At 37.4% G+C, this 18,454-nt stretch overlaps 2 protein-coding genes and 1 long non-coding RNA gene across 3 annotated transcripts; all 3 read right to left on the bottom strand.

The window, feature by feature from the left end:
- Positions 1 to 516: 516 nt before the first annotated feature.
- On the bottom strand, positions 517 to 1,789 carry LOC105958200 (uncharacterized). The gene is made up of 3 exons (XM_088814956.1): positions 1,717 to 1,789; positions 691 to 1,142; positions 517 to 648 (listed from the first exon to the last, which is right to left on the bottom strand). The coding sequence occupies exons 1-3, from the start codon at positions 1,787 to 1,789 to the stop codon at positions 517 to 519; spliced, it is 657 nt and encodes a 218-aa protein (XP_088671082.1).
- A 193-nt stretch (positions 1,790 to 1,982) lies between these two features.
- Positions 1,983 to 3,474, bottom strand: LOC148772257 (uncharacterized). Its single transcript, XR_016034887.1, has 3 exons — positions 3,229 to 3,474; positions 2,442 to 2,627; positions 1,983 to 2,304 (listed from the first exon to the last, which is right to left on the bottom strand). It is a non-coding gene; the product is annotated as an uncharacterized LOC148772257 (long non-coding RNA).
- A 4,980-nt stretch (positions 3,475 to 8,454) lies between these two features.
- LOC105958198 (uncharacterized) lies at positions 8,455 to 8,853 on the bottom strand. The gene has a single exon (XM_012982204.2). It carries the CDS (start codon positions 8,851 to 8,853, stop codon positions 8,455 to 8,457), a length of 399 nt encoding a protein of 132 aa, XP_012837658.2.
- Positions 8,854 to 18,454: the final 9,601 nt, after the last annotated feature.

Genomic DNA, 18,454 nt, shown 5'->3' with positions numbered 1-18,454 from the left:
ACGTAATTCACGAAATTCCATAGTATTTTAATCTACGGAAATTTAAATCATATAAATCGCACACATAATGGCGCACGTAGTTATTCACATAAGTAACATAATTAAATTCACGTAATGCATATAATTAATATCACGTAATAATATTCCCTAAGGGTTCTCGAGTTAGAAATATTAGTCTCGGGTTTTAGGATTTTCGGGTTTTGGAAAGGTGGGGTGTTTTTGTTCGTTTTCGACAACCTTTTCCTCAGGAGCAATTCCCAATCCCCTGAAAATTTGATATATTCCCAATCTCAGCCTCTCGATTTCATCCAATAGGAGCTCAGATTCAACTTGCTGCTCAAGACTTTCACCCTCCAGTTCGGATATCAATTTCTCCGCCAATTTCGATGCCTCGACGTGTTTTTGACACTCAATAATGAGAGAGTAGTTCTTCTCTTCCATATCTTTTATAAATGGGCAAATTACCAAAACCCCCCTGAGGTAATTCTGAATAACGAAAATTCCCCCCACGTTCTTTTAAGAGGGAACTGCCAGTAGCATAATCGTCCCGAACACGACCCATCTCATCCCTCTAACCAGATACCAACTCCTCTTCAGCGGCGCGTAGCCCCAACGCGACTCCACAACCACCACCGCCGTCGACAAGCATCACCCCACTTGGATGTAAATCGTCGCCGCCATAAGAAGAACGGTCATCACGACTACTAAGGCGACGAAATTCGGACCGCCGTAGTCCAATTGGACACCGAATAGAAGAAGCCCGCCGTACGCAAACGCGATTAAAATCCCGTAACAGATAAAAATCAACCATAGAATTATCAGGTAGACTAATTTGGTCACGAAAAGAGGGAGGAACGAGACCGGAATTGATTTGAGCGCGGAGGTAATTTCTACGGGTTCGCCGTAGAAACCGTGGATGGCGGTGTGGGTGATGGACGCGCCGCCGCAAAGGCCGAAGATGACTGCGAAAAGGAGGTAAATAAGTTGGATAATAAATTGAGAAGGAACTGATTTTGAATTATTATTAATATTATTATAATTGGGCGGCGGCAAAAGGAAAGGGTAAACGCCGCTGGAAATTGAGATCGGGAGGAGAAAGAGAAGTGAGAGGGCGGAGAAATGGCGGGGCTGGCCGCTTTGGGCTGATGCATGTCATGATTTTCAGAGATGACGTGATAGTATTTTTTTTTCTTTTTTCTTTTGTGGTGGTGGAGAATTAATTAAGAAGACGATGAACATAAAATATATATATATATATATATATATATATATATATATATATATATATATATATATATATATATATATATATATATATATATATATATATATATATATATATATATATATATATATGGCAAATTACCAAAACCCCTCTGAGGTAAGCCTAAATAACGAAAATCCCCCTCACGTTCTCGTAATTACGAAAACCCCCCTTGACTAACGGTTGACATAATTTTTTTAACCGAAAACGTGAAATGTCTATTATATCCTTCTGTTAAATATGTAAAAAATAAAGGGCAAATTACCAAAACCCCCCTGAGGTAAGCCTAAATAACGAAAATCCCCCCACGTTCTCGTAATTACGAAAACCCCCCTTGACTAACGGTTGACCGAATTTTTTTTAACCGAAAACGTGAAAATAAAAGAAAAAAGCTGAAAAAGAAATTATTAGTGTTATGGCCTTTGATGAGACCTCAATGCCCAAAAATTTACACCCGTTAAATATAGTGAGAAATCTACCCGAAGACCCAAGAATCACTCCCGTAACCTCATCAATTAGACCCATTGAAGGGTTTTACACAAACACCCCCACAGATATTGGAGCCGTACCTGCGGTTTATTACCAAACCACAGCTCCGGCTTTCTCCAACGGTGTTAGCGGGAAAATTCGAATATTTTTTAATACTTGTTATTCGATATTTCAAAACTTCATTCAACTTCAAAATTCTTGATAATCAATAGAAAATCTACTACAGAACTAACAAAAAGCAGAAAATTCCAATAAATTCTCACAGAAAATTCTTAGAACACCAAATTCACATACGATTCCACAATAGTCAAAATATATAATACATAGACCGAAAGAAAACTCGAATGAGTTTTGCATTAAAATTTAAGAAAGCCACCTAATTTTTCAATTCGATACAAAGTTAAAAAAACTTTTTGTTTTGTAACTATGTTCAAGATAAATATCCTTCTCATTTACGTGCTCGAGCTTGTCGATGTAGAAAGCTGGTTTCGATCAGACGGCTGCTGCATTGAGGCCTCAAATTTGAACTCGAACAAAATTTACACGAGACCCTGTGAGCAAAGAAATTTATTTAACAATCAGTAAATTCCAATGTGCAGATGTCGTGAATATGGAAAAATAATTTATAATTATTCCCTTCTACTTAGTATGTGTAATCTATCACAATCGAAAGAAAAAATACTCTTGCCTTCCACGATTATGCATGAGCCGTGTAGAGTTTGTGATGAGTTCTTGGTGCTATTGGCATTTGACAACGTAATCTAACAAACAAGAAATGCATCTTGTATCAATATTATTCCGTCCACATCAATCGTGCCACTTTGCGTTCCTAAAGCAAACAGTGGAACAACTACAACAGGAGAGTTTCCACCACCTCTACATGTACTGCATAGTTAGTATATAGTGTACTAAATGCTGCTACATTTCCAATAAGCTTAACATTAAATCTGAATAAAGTAATTACTTTTCCAAATTGGGTTGACACCATGCAAAAAAACTTATACTATTCAAATTGAGTTAACACCAACAGGCAACAACAGACTCATTCTCGTCGTTCTACCAACATCATTCTTTATTTACAACTACAAAATTCAAGAAATTATATAATCATTCGAAGTACAATAAACCAAAATAAACAAAAATTGGCAAATTAGCTTATTCAATGAAACAATGACTTACACGTCTGTTGCAATAAGAAGATCCAAGAACACTCATTCCGAAATTATTACTTGGTAACAAATCAGAATACATTTACAAAGAATCATGGTAACAAATCAGAATACATTTACAAAAAATGACCAATTAATACTCGTAGACAACCCTCAATCGCCGGCATTATTTTCATCGCACAACCAACTAATAGAAATCATCATTTTTTTGTTAATACCCAATGTATTCATAATCCAGTAATTCCACAGACTAATTATGTTATCTATCATTTTTTTAAATACAAGAACATCAAAATTAAGATTTACCCGTATGCCCAAGTATTTTATCGAGCACGCAGCTTCTACCGTCGCCGTCGCCCATGGTCCGGCGCTATGCTATCGCCCAATCAAAAAAATCGACCAGGCCTGCCCATAATCCTCCGTCATCGCTGCGTTCTAACTCTGATGTTTTAAAATGGGGATTTGCTAATTTGTATTCTTGAAACCCTCGATTCAAATGGTGATTTGCTAATTTCTATCCTTGAAAGTTGAAAGGGGATAACTATTTCAAATACTAACTTTTGCTTACTTGAATACCAAAAAAATAAAAAATAAATAATTAATTGTAAATTACTTTAATGCCCTTAATGAAAATTAAAACCAAAAAAATATTACAAATACTATTTTTCTTTCTTAAATACCAAATAATCAAAAACCTAAAAAAAACATTTCCCCTCCTCACTCACAAACCCCTCACCTCCTCCACCTCCTTCTTCTCCCTCCCCAAAAACCCTCCTAAAAAACCTCAAAACAAGAGAAATCAAAACCTTACACAACTTGCAAAATGGCGTCAAATGACAATAGAATGGTAGTTTACGAGCAAGGAGAACCCATTCAAGTATGTATTCATGTATTTTTTGAGCTAAAACATCGATTTTGAATTTTTTTTTTTTTTAAACTCGCCATGTATTTTCGACACATACAGGTCGAAAATACCCTTATTTTTCGACATGTATGTGTCGAAAACATAACAATTCATATTTTATTAAGTTTCGACACCTAAGTGTCGAATTTTGATACAATTTTCGACACCTAAGTGTCGAAAATATAAAAAAAATTAAAAAAAAAAATAAAAAAAAAAAAAAAAATTACACAGCTCTAATTTGACAGGTAGCTGTCGAAAATTGGTTGAATATTCGACAGCTAGCTGTCGAAAACTCATCCAAATTTTGACAGCTATCTGTCGAATTATCAAAAATCCCATTTCAAGCTTTCACATTTTTCGACAACTATATGTCGATTTTTGATGAATTTTCGACATCAAGCTGTCGAAAATTCATCAAAAATCGACATATACAGGTCGAAAATTGTGAACGAAGAACCAACCCACGAATCTCAAATCAATGCTCAAATCGACTGAAATTAGATGCACCCATTACTAATTAACGATCATTTCTACCTAAAACAATCAAATCCTAATTACCCATATCAAACAATCAAATCCTAAGTAAATATTAAAGAAAAAAAATTCGAAAAAAATTATTACTTGGATGAATGAAACCGGAACGAAGAAGCGGCGGCGGGTTGATAACAATGGACGAAGAAGCGGCGGCGGCGTTCAGCGGCGGCGGCGGCGGCGGCGAGGGTTGGAGGTTTTTTTTTTACAACAAAGGGATTTTTTTCTTTTTTTTTTTATTTGGTTTTTGATTAGGTAATTTCTAATAAAATTTGATATAATTGATTTTTTGTATAAAAGGGTGTTTTTGTAATTTTCTTTTTATTTTGGTATTAAAGTAAGAAAAAACTAATAAATATGTACTCAATTTTGGTTTTAAACTTGGTAGTATTCAAGTAAGCAAAAGTTAGTATTTGAAATAGTTGCCCCCAAGTTGAAACCCTCGATATCGAAGCGTCCGGCGAAAGGGGTAAAAGTTAAAGGGGCAAAATTGGTATTATCAAGGGAATATTCGGGAGAATCAAAAAGATTCTATCGAGTTTAACACCGTTAGAGCGATTTGTAACACCGTTAGAGCGATTCTATCGAGTTTAACACCGAGAACGTGGGGGAAATTTTCGTTATTCAGACTTACCTCAGGGGGTTTTGGTAATTTGCCATATATATATATATATATATATATATATATATATATATATATATATATATAGGATGGCGGGAATTATTGGAATTTTCAGCTTTTTTTTCTTTTATTTTTCATATATTTAACAGAAGGATATAATAGACATTTCACGTTTTCGGTTAAAAAAATTCGGTCAACCGTTAGTCAAGGGGGGTTTTCATAATTACGAGAACGTGGGGAGGTTTTTGTTATTTAGGCTTACCTCAGGGGGGTTTTGGTAATTTGCCCTTTATAAATTTATGCAATATGGATATTTCGAACTGCGCTTTCAAAGCTTTATCGAGTTCTTGCTCTGTTTCCTTTTTCTTACACGTGTTCTCTTCTTTAAGGAGATTGATTTGATTTTCGAGCCTGGCCAATCGGGTTTCGCTCAAAATATGAGAGCTTGTCCGTTCTTGATTTTCCTCATCCAACGAAACCTTGAGCTTTTCGACTTGATCGTGCATGGCTTCTTTCTCTTTCTCTAAATCAGTGTATTTTTCTTCCAACCCCATAATTTTTTTCTCCAAAATCTGCAGCCTTCTCTCCACATTTTCCAGCTTCGAAACTAAACTGCCCCTTTCGGTCAAAAGAAACGATCTTTCGTTCTTGAACAATTCGCAAATCTCCTCTAACCCTTTCGATTTTTCCCCCAAACCTTCGAGCTCGATTTCGGCGGTGGATAGTGAATTCTCCAAAACGGCGTTTCTTCCCACTAAACCCTGCATATTCTCGGTCATGGCTTGTAATTGAGACAGAATAGAAGCTTTCTCAGCAACTAGAGCAGTTTTTTCTCCGTAAATACATTAGCCCGATTCCAACAATGCGTCCTCAATATTCTCTAGCTTCTTCGACATGATTGCTTTCTCGTTTCTGCCGTTTTCGCATAGCTGCCTCAGCTTCGAATTCTCCTCGTGCAAGCACTTAATCGAAATCAACACACACGTGGGGTCGAGACCTGCTTCTTCCACTTGCTCCACTAAATCCCGATAGTGCCTATTCAACCCTTCGATTTCTTCTTTCAAATTCGAAATTTCCCTTTGAAGAGAAATAGTTATCCCAATGTGGTGCGAAACTTCCTTTTCGAGCCTTTCCTTAATCTCCCTCAAACTAAAGATTTCATTCTGCATACTCTCTATAGAAGAGTTAGTTTGGCTGAAACTATCGTTTTCATCTCTAACATGCCGAATCTCTTCTTCCAAGCAACTTTTGCTAGCTTCAGTTTCTTTCAGCTTTTGAACTACATTTTTTAGCTCAAGCGTCAGAGCCATTTGATCATCTCGAGATTTAGAGTGCGAATTTTGCAGAGTCTCGAGAGTGGCTTCGACTTTTTCGTGACGTAAATGCTCGTCCTTTAAACGCACTTCAAGACTCTCCAATTCGCCCTGCTTTTTTGAGAGTTCTTGATCTTTCGCAGCAATCTTTTTCACAAGATTATCCGCTTCGACTCGCAGTGATTGATTCGACTTCTCGAACAGAGCACACTTCTCTTCGGTAGTCTTGAGCTTCCATTTCCAATCGAGACTTTATCATTCAAGCTTGATATATCTTTCTCGAGCTTGGATATAATTTCTAGGCAGCACTTGTACTGTAGGGCCGAAGCTTCTTTCTCCTTGTTCAGATCAGCAAACGCCCTTTTTAGTTCAGAAACTTCAGCTTCAGCTCTCTCGGCTCGTTTCTTAAGAAGGCTGGCCTCATTTTCGATTATAGAGATTTTGTTCTCCAACTCCGATACTTTTTCGAGGCACTGTTTGTACTGTTGCATCACCGTCTCCTTTTCGAGCTCTAATCCCGACATTTTATCTTTTAGGGTTCGAGATTCACTTTCTTCTTCGAACGCTTTTTCGTCGAGCCCCTTCGTATGTGAAACACGTGGATTATTTCCACATTGTGTTTTTAACTTTCTTTTTTCTAACTAAAATTTTAGTTATGGAATAAGTAGTGCTTAGTGGGTTAAGTATAGTGCTTAGTGGGTTAAGTATAATACTTAGTGGGCTAAGTAGTGCTTAGTGGGTTAAAATGTGGATATTATTTTAACTACTAAACGAACCCACTAACCCATGTTCTTGAGTGCTCTTGTAGTTGGTTTTCTTGCAGATCATGGGCTGAGGAGTGGAAGCTTGGAATGTCTATAAATACCGAATTCAATACTCAAGAAAGTTGATCGATTCCAAGAAATAAACACCGAGAGCTGAAAAGAATACATGAGTGTTTTAATGTGTTTTTAGAATCGGTTGGTTGTACTCCCCATGAGTACAATCTTTACGTATTTCTCATAAGTACATTCTTTACGTACTTCTCATAAGTACATTCTTCGTAGTCTAGATTGTTTAGTATATATGTTTCTAGACTTGGTTGTAAGAATAATCAAGATAGTGATTCATTCATAAGAAATAAGTTCTTTAGGTACTCCTCACGAGTACATTCTTTGAAATCTAGAATTTTAAATATTTCTCTTTTTGTTTCTAGATTTGAATGTAAGAATGATCATGAGAATGATTCATTCATAAGGAAGAAGTTTTCGTACATCTTCTCTTTGTATTCGTGGAATACTGTTTTTAATATAATTTTTCCGTCCTGTAAAGGGCAAGTTCACAAGTTTTACTTGTGAACATTTTTAGATCTGAGTATTGTCTTTATATTTCCGCTGCATGTTTATTCAAGTGTCATAACACTTAAGATAACACCTCTGTATTAAACGAATTCGGAACCATAAATTCTTTCAGTATCTTCTTGGAATTTCGAAACCATAGCCTCGAGTGTTAGTTTTACGTTTTTTCACGTTTTATTTTTTGGTCCACTAATCTTTATTTTAATTAATTAAATTGTGGTTAATTCAATTATGGTATTAAGGTGATTTTATGGTAATTGATTTGCAACGTTGAAGGCAATAAAAGACCATGATGGGTGGGATTTGTCTTCTGCCGTTACAAATCAATCGTGACCCTCTTCTCTCGTCTATAAAAAAAATCCACAGCTCTTCTCCTCAACGATCATACACAAATTGAGAATTCCATCAATTACAGAAATACTTAAGATGGTAAAATTTGATTTTATTCTTAAGATGAATTTGATTTCAAGATTCTGTGATTAAGATTTTCCGCATAAAATTAAATAAAAGTTTTTCAATTGGTCTCAAAGCAGGGTTTTGAAATCGATTCATCTTAGAACTTATAATTTATTATATGGCTTTATGATTGTGTGAAACTGAATTTTGAGTCGAAATTAATATTTTGCTACAGTCGTTCTATGCATAATAAATTGAGACTGATTATTGTCAATTTTCTTGTTCCGTATTTTGGTGAATAATGATTGTGGTTGATGTTTTGATAATAATAAAATATTGGTATATGTTGATTGTTGATTGAATTTATATATAATATATATGTGTGTACTGTGTACTGTGTCTTTTTTTTTTAGGGAAAGGAAAATTCCATTAGGCATTAATAGCCAAATTATGAGGAATATGAGTTCCATCACTACAGCTTAAATTAATATTCGTGGCGAACATATGCGCCAATTGGTTTCCACTACGCTTAACAAACGAGAAATTGCAAAATACAAAGGAACCTGCTATAGCCAAACATTCATCGATATAAGCTCCGAACGACGACAGTGATGACTCGCCTTCTTTGAGGGAAGAAATAACCTGCAAGCAATCTCCTTCGATAATTATCGAGCTCCAGCCAATGGTCCTTGCCCAAGAAATTGCCTCAAAAATTGCATGCGCCTCGCATTCGACCGGCTGTGGTTGCCCCGGAAATCGACGAACCGCCCATCCGCAACATCCACCTCGCCAATCACTTGCGACCATAGCCACTGAGTAATAGACCATCCTTTCGGCAAAGCTGCGTAGATGTTGATTTTAATGTGTCCTGTGTACTGTGTCCTGTGTACAGCGTAATGTATGTGTGTGTGATTTGACACACACACACGTGATATTCAACTCATAATTCATCTGTACACATGAAATAATAGAATATACACAACTCTGAAATTTTATTAGTCGCCATATATGATTATATAGTACATAATATTAGAATGCATGAAATTTTGTATATTTAAATGCGTGATACAATATGTCAGTACCCATTTTGTATGTTTTTGATGGGTTTAATATAGTACATCATGCAATATGTGTGTGATTAAATACGTATTTGTGTATATAATAACGAGAATATTATTAGTTTTATATTTATGAAATTTACTAATCTTGTAGTCGTTAAAGTGACCTAGATTAGTAAAATCTAATAAATATAAGAACTATATAAAAGTTTAATCATTTATATGATATTAAAGATTATAATATTCTCAAATTGCAGTCATAATTAAGAAATTGAGACAAGCTCAAAGGATAGTCGATTTTAATTAATTATGAACTGGGTAGGGTATCATAATTTGTATTACTTAGCAATTAGAATTGTTTACCTAAAGGTAACATGACTAGTTGACGAGTAAGATAAATTATGTTAGACCCTACTTAGGTATTATAAAAGATCATTTACACCAACATAGAGTGAACAATAGGTATGCTGTATTTCACCCAAAGGCGAACTTGTAGTGATATCGATAGTTCATCTTATTTGACTCAAGGTCTTATGTGAGCATCCTTTATCTTTACCTTATTATATTTGCTATATTTATTTCAGTTGCTATTCCTACTTCACTGTACTCGCATGCTTCTGGTATTAAGACTCTGAGTGGGTCAAATTTCTCCGAATGGTATGAACAAATTCAATTCACCTTGGGTGTTATGGATTTGGACCTAGCATTGCTTACTGAAAAACGTGGGGAAATAACGGATGCTAACAGTGAGGAAGAAGTTAGCCTAATTGAAGCATGGACCAAGTCCAATAGGCTGAGTCTTATGCTTATTAGAATGACCGTTGCTAATAACATTAAGACTTCCCTTCCCGAGGTTGACAATGCTATGGAACTGTTAACGGCTATTAAAGAACGCTTTAAATCAGCGGACAAGTCGTTAGCAGGGACACTCATGGCTGAATTGACTACCATGAAATATGGTGGTGATAAGGGAATTCAGGAACACATCCTGAATATGACTGATAAGGCTGCCAAACTTGGAGCTCTTGGCGTGAAAGTGGAAGAGTCCTTCCTTGTGCAATTTATCCTTAACTCACTTCCATCAAAGTTCGGCCCATTCAAAATCCATTATAATACTCAAAAAGATAAGTGGAATTTGAATGAGCTGACCAGTATGTATATTCAAGAGGAAGTGAGGTTAAAGCAGGAAGGAAATCACTTTGCACTGGTTGTAACTCATGGAAGTATGAAGAAGAAAGGGAAATTTGTGAAGAGTGGAAAGAAATTCGCACCAAACAAAAGATATGAACCTGGTGAAAGTAGTCAGGGTCATGGAAAGGCTTTTGTTGTCACCTGTTACTTTTGTAACAAGAAGGGACACGTAAAGAAGGATTGTGAGAAACGAAAGGCTTGGTTCGAAAAGAAAGGTATTCATCTTTCTTTTGTATGTTATGAATCAAATCTTATTGAAGTTCCTTCTTACACTTGGTGGCTTGATTCTGGTGCTACAACTCATATCACAAATTCATTACAGGGATTCCTTACAACTCGGAAACCGGAGGAAAGTGAAAAGTACATCTGTATGGGGAACCGTCTCAAATCTAAAGTGGCGTTTGTTGGCACTTATCGCCTCATATTAGAGACGGGTCACAAGATGGATCTTGAAAACACTTTTTATGCACCTTCGTTTTCTAGGAATTTGGTTTCTTTGTCAAAACTGGATGTTTGTGGTTATTCAGCTTTAATTGGTTGTGGAAAACTCAGTTTTATGTTTAATTCAATAATAATTGGTTCCGGTATTTTATGTGATAGTTTATATAAAATATCTTTGAATCATGAGTTTGAACAATCATTATTAACCACTCATTCGGAAGTTGGCGTAAAGCGAAGCCTAAATAACGAAAATTCTTCTATCTTGTGGCATAAACGATTGGGGCATATCTCCAAGGAAAGAATCGAAGGATTGGTAAAAACTGGAATTTTGAAAAATCTAGATTTTACTGATTTTCAAGTGTGTGTGGATTGCATTAAGGGTAAGCAAACCAGACACAATAAAAGAGGTGCCACAAGAAGTAAAGAGCTTCTTGAGTTAATCCATACAGATATCTGCTCACTACCTATTCTATGTTTTAGTGGAGAAAAGTATTTTATCACCTTTATTGATGATCTATCTCGTTATGGTTATCTCTATCTAATTCATGAAAAATCTCAAGCCGTTGACATGCTTGAGGTGTTTGTTATGGAAGTCGAAAGACAATTAGATAGAAAAATTAAAGTTATACGATCAGATCGGGTGGGGAATACTATGGTAGATATGATGAGTCGGGACAAAATCCTGACCCATTTGCTAAATTCTTAGAAAAGCGTGGTATTTGTGCTCAATACACAATGCCTGGAACACCACAGCAGAATGGAGTTGCTGAACGTCGTAATCGTACTCTCATGGATATGGTTAGGAGTATGTTAAGTAATTCAACTGTACCCATTTCACTTTGAAATGAAGCCTTGAAAACCGCTATGTATATCTTAAACCGGGTTCCTAGTAAGGCAGTCCCAACAACTCCTTACGAGTTGTGGACTGGTAGGAAACCTAGTTTAAGACATTTACATGTTTGGGGTTGTCCAGCAGAGGCTAGAATATACAATCCAAATGAAAAGAAATTGGACCCTAGAACAATTTCTGGATAATTTATTGGTTATCCACTAAAGTCAAAGGGTTACAGATTTTATTGTCCTAACCATACTACGAGGATAGTTGAAACTGGAAACGCCAAATTCTTAGAGAATGGTGAAGTTAGTGGGAGTGTTGAATCAAGAAAGGTAGAACTTGAGGAAATTAGGGTGGATATTTTACCATCTTATTTCCCTCAAGATAAAGTTAATCTTCAACCTATACAGCAGGTTGAAACAATTGATTCGCCACTCCATGAAGATGTCATCATTGGCAATACTGTAGAATCACCACAACTGGTAGCTTTGAGGAAATCTCAAAGGAAAAGAAAATCTGCCATATCCGATGATTATGTGGTGTATCTACAAGAATCTGATTTTGAGATTGGTATTCAAAATGATCCAGTTTCATATTCACAAGTCATGAAAAGTAAAGATTCTAGTAAATGGATTGATGCTATGAATGAAGAGTTGAAATCAATGGACTATAACGGTGTCTGGGATCTTGTCGAATTGCCTAAGAACAGTAAGAAAGTCGTTTGTAGTTGTGTCTTCAAGACCAAAGGTGACTCTAAAGGCAATATCGAAAGATTTAAAGTTAGACTAGTGGCCAAAGGTTTCACTCAAAGGGAAGGCATTGATTATAGAGAAACTTTCTCTCCAGTATCTAAGAAAGACTCTCTTAGAATCGTTATGGCTCTTGTAGCTCATTATGATTTGGAGTTGCACCAAATGGACGTGAAAACCGCTTTTCTGAATGGGGATTTAGATGAAGATATCTATATGGACCAGCCTGAAGGATTTGCAAAACAAGGAAAGGAACACTTGGCTTGTAAATTAAAGAAATCCATATATGGACTTAAACAAGCTTCTAGACAATGGTATATAAAATTCAATGATAGCATTACTTCCTTTGGATTTAAGGAAAACACTGTTGATCAGTGTATATATCTAAAGGTCAGTGGGAGCAAGTTTATCTTTTTAGTCTTGTATGTGGATGATATTTTACTAGCAAGTAGTGATCTTGGTTTGCTTCACGAAACTAGGAATTATCTTTCAAAGAATTTTAAGATGGTTGATATGGGTGAGGCAAATTATGTTATTGGGATAGAGATCTTTAGAGATCGATCTCGAGAATTGTTAGGCTTGTCTCAGAAAGGATATATCAATCGAGTTCTTGAAAGATTTAATATGCATTTTTGTTCAGCCATTAATGCTCCTATCACGAAAGGTGATAAATTAAATGAAAAGCAATGTCCAAAGAATGATTTGGAAAAGGATAAAATGAAATTGATTCCATATGCATCAGCTGTTGGAAGTTTGATGTATGCACAGACTTGTACTAGACCAGATATTAGTTATGCAGTGGGAGTAATTGGTAGATATCAAAGTAATCCGGGAATAGATCATTGGAAAGCAGCAAAGAAGGTTATGAGGTATCTTCAAGGAACAAAGGATTACATGCTTACTTATAGGAGATCGGATCAATTAGAGGTTATTGGTTATTCAGACTCCGATTTTGGTGGTTGTGTAGATAGTAGAAAGTCCACATCGGGCTTTGTATTTCTACTAGCTGGTGGAGCAATCTCTTGGAATAGCGTAAAGCAAAGTATTATTGCTTCTTCCACAATGGAGGCTGAGTTTGTAGCATGTTTTGAGGCCTCTAGTCATGCACTCTGGTTGCGAAATTTTATCTTAGGGCTTAAGGCTGTTGACTCAATTGCAAAGCCTTTGAAGATATATTGTGATAACACCGCAGCCGTTTTCTTCTCTAAGAATGGAAAGTATTCAAGTGGATCCAAGCACATGGATCTTAAGTACTTGGTTGTTAAAGAAAGAGTCCAGAAACAACAAGTGTCAATAGAAAATTTAAGTACAACTCTTATAGTTGCTGATCCATTAACCAAGGGATTGCCTATAAAGACATATGAGGAACATGTTATTGGAATGGGTCTTTTGAGCAATCCATGATTTGATGAGTTATGATTATGTATTTGACACTTGATTTATTTAATGAAATGTTTCTGTTTTCCTGTTTCGAATTATGTGTGCACATATTATATTTGGATTTAACAGGGTTTGTCCTAACAAGACAAAATTAAAGGGGCTATTATGGATTAGAATAGTAAGGGTTATTAGTGGCGTGATACATAGAAGGGAATATGATCAATGAATCATATAACCGCTATGATTCACATTAATAACTTAAACTAGTTCTAATATTAAAGTACTCTACTTACCAATTACAGTAATCACCTTAATTTTCTTTTAAAATCGTGATCACGTGTCAAATGTTTTGTATGAAGAACCCACCGAGTCAAATATTTTTTAAACTTATTTTTTCTTAATCGATTCAGTGGACAAAGTGGGAGAATGTTAGTTTTACGTTTTTTCACGTTTTATTTTTTGGTCCGCTAATCTTTATTTTAATTAATTAAATTGTGGGTAATTCAATTATGGTATTAAGGTGATTTTATGGTAATTGATTTGTAACGTTGAAGGCAATAAAAGACCATGATGGGTGGGATTTGTCTTCTGCCGTTACAAATCAATCGTGGCCCTCTTCTCTCGTCTATAAAAGAAATCCACAGCTCTTCTCCTTTAACGATCAGACACAAATTGAGAATTCCATCAATTACAGAAATTTTTAGTGAGTTGTGATATTAGAGAGATAGAGAGAAGAAGGTGTGCTACGAATAAAGTTCTCAAGGAGATTCGAAGGAGGCCTGGCTAGGCTCGTCTTGTAGATTGCTATCATCTTTGTTCATCGTCTCTATCGGAATCCATGGCGAACGGTATGTCGATAATCTCTATTACGTGATTATATTCTTAAGATGAATTTGATTTCAAGATTCTGTGATTAAGGTTTTCCGCATAAAATTAAATAAAATTCTTTAATCGAGATCAGATATCCTCTCCAAATACTCTTTCTGTTTGACCAGTCCAGCATTCTTTTCAGCCTCTAATTGAATGAGAGCTTCCTTCAAAGCTTGGGCTTCGATTTTAGATTTTCCCGATTTTTCTTGTGCCTCATTTTGTTGGGTTTCGGGCACCCGTATGCAGCGGAAAACAAAAATTTTATGCGAATTAAACGAGTTTAAAACACATAAGCACATGCCCGACAAATTAAATCAATTAATTGCGTACCTTTGCGCTTCCAGCGAAATTAAAAACAACACACATGCTAAATAATTTAACTGAATTTAAATCAATTAACATGCTCGCGTTTAAACCAATTAACATGCTTGCAAAGATTAAAAAGATTACACACAATCACATAAAATCATGCGGAAGCAAACATGAATAAATAGTTTAAACTTAAACGAACCGAAACTAGGGTTTCGTGTATTTACCTCTTGAAGCGTGAGGTAGGAGCATTTAGCAAGTCGAGATTGCTACGGAAACCAATCCGTACAATCGGGGCAGCAGCAATGCAGCGGCAGCAGCGGCAGATCAGCACGGCGGCGCGTGTATCTCACGCGCGGACTTCGGGGCGGCGCGTGGGTCGCGTGCGTCGTCGGCTTGATGGCTGTTCTTCGATTCTTCGGTCTTCCTCCTCTCGGATTTCACCTCGTATACTTCGATCTACTAAAACGTGGCACTAGACACGAAGTAGTTAGAATTAACGGAAGAAAAAGAAAGAAGAAAAGAGTACCGAAAAGGATCGGCCAATTGATGGCCGATTCCGGTCACGGCGGAGCAACGGCGGCGCGGCGGTGGTAGCTGGGAGAGAGGCCGAGAGAGAGAGAGTGTAGCGGCTAGGGTTAGGGTTTTTGTTATCTCTTAGTTGTGTGTGTGCAAGACCTATAAATCAAGTATTTATATGTCTTGCATAAAACCCTAACGGGCTTAAGTTGGACCGGGCCCAACAGCTTAAGCTCGTTAGTTCTTTTACTCGCTCGTCTCTCTCAATTCAATGATCGGAAAATTGCAACAATTACATTTTCGGAATCATTATAATATCCTCGTCATTACGAGTGTCAACTCTCATTTTCCAACTTTCCAAAAGTGGAAACCCTAGTTCAGTGCACTTTCTAAATTTGGAAACTTCCCGATTTAGAAAGTTCACTAACACGTTCGCCTATTCTTTTCCTTTTCTTATTCTCATTCATAATTCCAAATTACGAATGTTGGATCCAATCATATTGACTTCCAATCATGCAAAGATAAACTATTTTATCTCTGACCGTTTATTCAAAGATCTCATGTACACGAGCAGTGTGACCCTCGATGGTTCAGGTGTAAGCTAGCCGTGGGCCCACAACCCTTTGTGGTCAAAACTCGTCCCCTTAGAGTTACGATTAAGATGAAACTCGTTTCACCTTAATCACCCAACGAATCAAGATTGGCGTCTAGCAACTACGCGTCATGATTCCCTAGATACAAATGAAGTGCCTGCAAGAACCTTCAGATATAGTTAACGTACAGTACGGTCCCTTCGATTCATATGTCCCGATCGAACTAGAGGCATTGGTTCATCGAGACCTCTTTATATGTTCGATGACGGTGCGATCGTTCTAAGTGTTGTAATCCTTACGTGCATGACTTAGAGAATCGAATTCTCTAATCATCACTTAGTCAGCTCTGGCCAGAGACTTAGAATGATTACAAACTTTCAGAACACACAGGACATCCAAGACTATTCTAGCGATCGAATCCCCGACTACAATGCACAGACCTCCCACTAGATTTCGGACTGCACGAACACTGGCCCTTGGGATGGTCCTCGGTGGAACTCAGGGACAGGTCACGATACAGCTGGTCCTCTAGTGAAGTCACGGTGATGTCTAGGTCATAAGGACTAATGGTGTACAACTATACCATAGATATCTCTACTCGATTATTGGGAACCACTTAGAGATTTCTAGGGTGAGGGAGTTCAGTGAACTCGTCAACTTACGAGCACCCACTTATGCATGCCGATATCACAATACCGTTTACTGATGAGATGCAGTACACATACACTAAGTGCTAGTCTTAATGGGAAAGGCCGATATCCTCATTAGTGGCGTAACCCTTCGACTAGGAACACGTTTAACAGTTATAATACTTGAGTAAATATCTCACGATCCTAACGATCAATTACTGGTACTTGTAATAACTGTAAGGACTATATCTATGCTTGTGACAAAGGCACAAAGATATAGAATGCCAAGATGTTTTATCATTAATACGAATAAAGGTTCGCTTATTACAATAATAAATACGAAAGACCACAGCCACAAGTTGGCTTGTTGGTCACCTACTCTAACAATCTCCCACTTGACCTAAAGCCAACTACCCATAAATCGCAATCCCATCGACTCTCGATGTTTCTCATGGACCGATCTCGGTAAAGGCTTCGTGAAGGGGTCTGCAACGTTCTCTTCCGAGGTGACTCGTTCAACCTTGACTTCACCTCTATCAATGATCTCTCGGATCACGTGATACTTCCTCAGAATATGATTCGACTTCTGATGAGATCGTGGCTCCTTAGCTTGCGCCACGGCTCCGGAATGACACCCAACTCTTGGATGAATTTCCTTATCCAAGTCCCCTCTTTTGCAGCTTCGGACGCTGCAATGTATTCCGCTTCGGTAGTGGAATCGGCCGTCGTGCTTTGCTTGGAACTCTTCCAACACACGGCACCACCATTAAGCGTAAATATAAATCCAGAATTCGACTTTGAGTCGTCCACATCCGATTGAAAACTAGAGTCAGTGTAACCCTCTAATTTCAACTCGGCACCCCCATACACCAAAAATATATCCTTAGTTCTTCGCAAGTACTTGAGGATATCTTTCACGGCTTTCCAGTGAGCCGGGCCGGGGTTAGACTGATATCTGCTTGTGACACTCACAGCATACGCAATATCGGGTCTCGTACATAGCATGCCATACATTATGCTTCCTATGGCAGAAGCATAGGGCGTCCTTTTCATCTCCTCGATTTCACTAGGTGTTTGCGGACACATAGATTTCGAGAGACGAACCCCATGGGACATTGGCAAGAATCCCTTCTTGGATTCTTCCATGCTAAACCGTTTCATAACGGTGTCTATGTACAGGCTTTGGGATAAGCCAATCATCTTTCTTGATCTATCTCTATAGATGCGTATTCCTAATACGTAAGATGCTTCTCCCAAATCCTTCATTGAGAAACGTGTGGACAACCATGCTTTCGTTTGCTGCAACATTCCTATGTCATTCCCAATGAGTAGAATGTCATCAACGTAAAGCACTAAAAATATTACTGCCCTCCCACTAACCTTCTTGTATACACAAGGTTCCTCCGGATTCTTCTCAAAATCAAACTCTTTGATAGTTGAGTCGAACCTAATGTTCCAACTACGGGATGCTTGCTTCAATCCATAAATGGATCGCTGGAGCTTGCGAACCTTTTGCTCACTTCCAGAAGATATGAAGCCTTCCGGCTGCGCCATGTAAATTTCTTCCTCAATATCTCCATTAAGGAAGGCGGTCTTCACATCCATTTGCCATATCTCGTAGTCGTACCACGCAGCTATGGCCAGCAAAATCCTAATGGACTTCAGCATCACGACTGGCGAAAAGGTTTCCTCATAGTCAACACCTTGCCTTTGAGTGTATCCTTTTGCTACCAATCTAGCTTTATAGGTCGACACCTTTCCATCCACTCCAATTTTCTTCTTATAGATCCACTTGCAGCCTATAGGAACAATTCCTTTGGGTGGATCTACCAAGGTCCATACCTTGTTGGAGTAC

This window comes from Erythranthe guttata, chromosome 2 (genome assembly GCF_056151865.1).
Source record: "Erythranthe guttata isolate IM_541 chromosome 2, IM_541, whole genome shotgun sequence".
NCBI classification, from domain to species: Eukaryota; Viridiplantae; Streptophyta; class Magnoliopsida; order Lamiales; family Phrymaceae; genus Erythranthe; species Erythranthe guttata.
Note: the sequence above shows the minus strand (reverse complement) of the source record. Positions and strands in the feature narration are given on the sequence as shown.

Bases quoted from the DNA above. Each gene is read 5' to 3' on its own strand.
- LOC105958198 (XM_012982204.2), bottom strand. From the start codon at position 8,853: ATGGTCTATTACTCAGTGGCTATGGTCGCAAGTGATTGGCGAGGTGGA.
- LOC105958200 (XM_088814956.1), bottom strand. From the start codon at position 1,789: ATGGGTCTAATTGATGAGGTTACGGGAGTGATTCTTGGGTCTTCGGGT. The intron at 1,143-1,716 runs GTAAATTTTTGG...GACATGCATCAG, and splicing joins TCTCACTATATTTAACGGGT to CCCAAAGCGGCCAGCCCCGC. The intron at 649-690 runs GTTCTTCTTATG...CAAGTGGGGTGA, and splicing joins CCTTAGTAGTCGTGATGACC to TGCTTGTCGACGGCGGTGGT.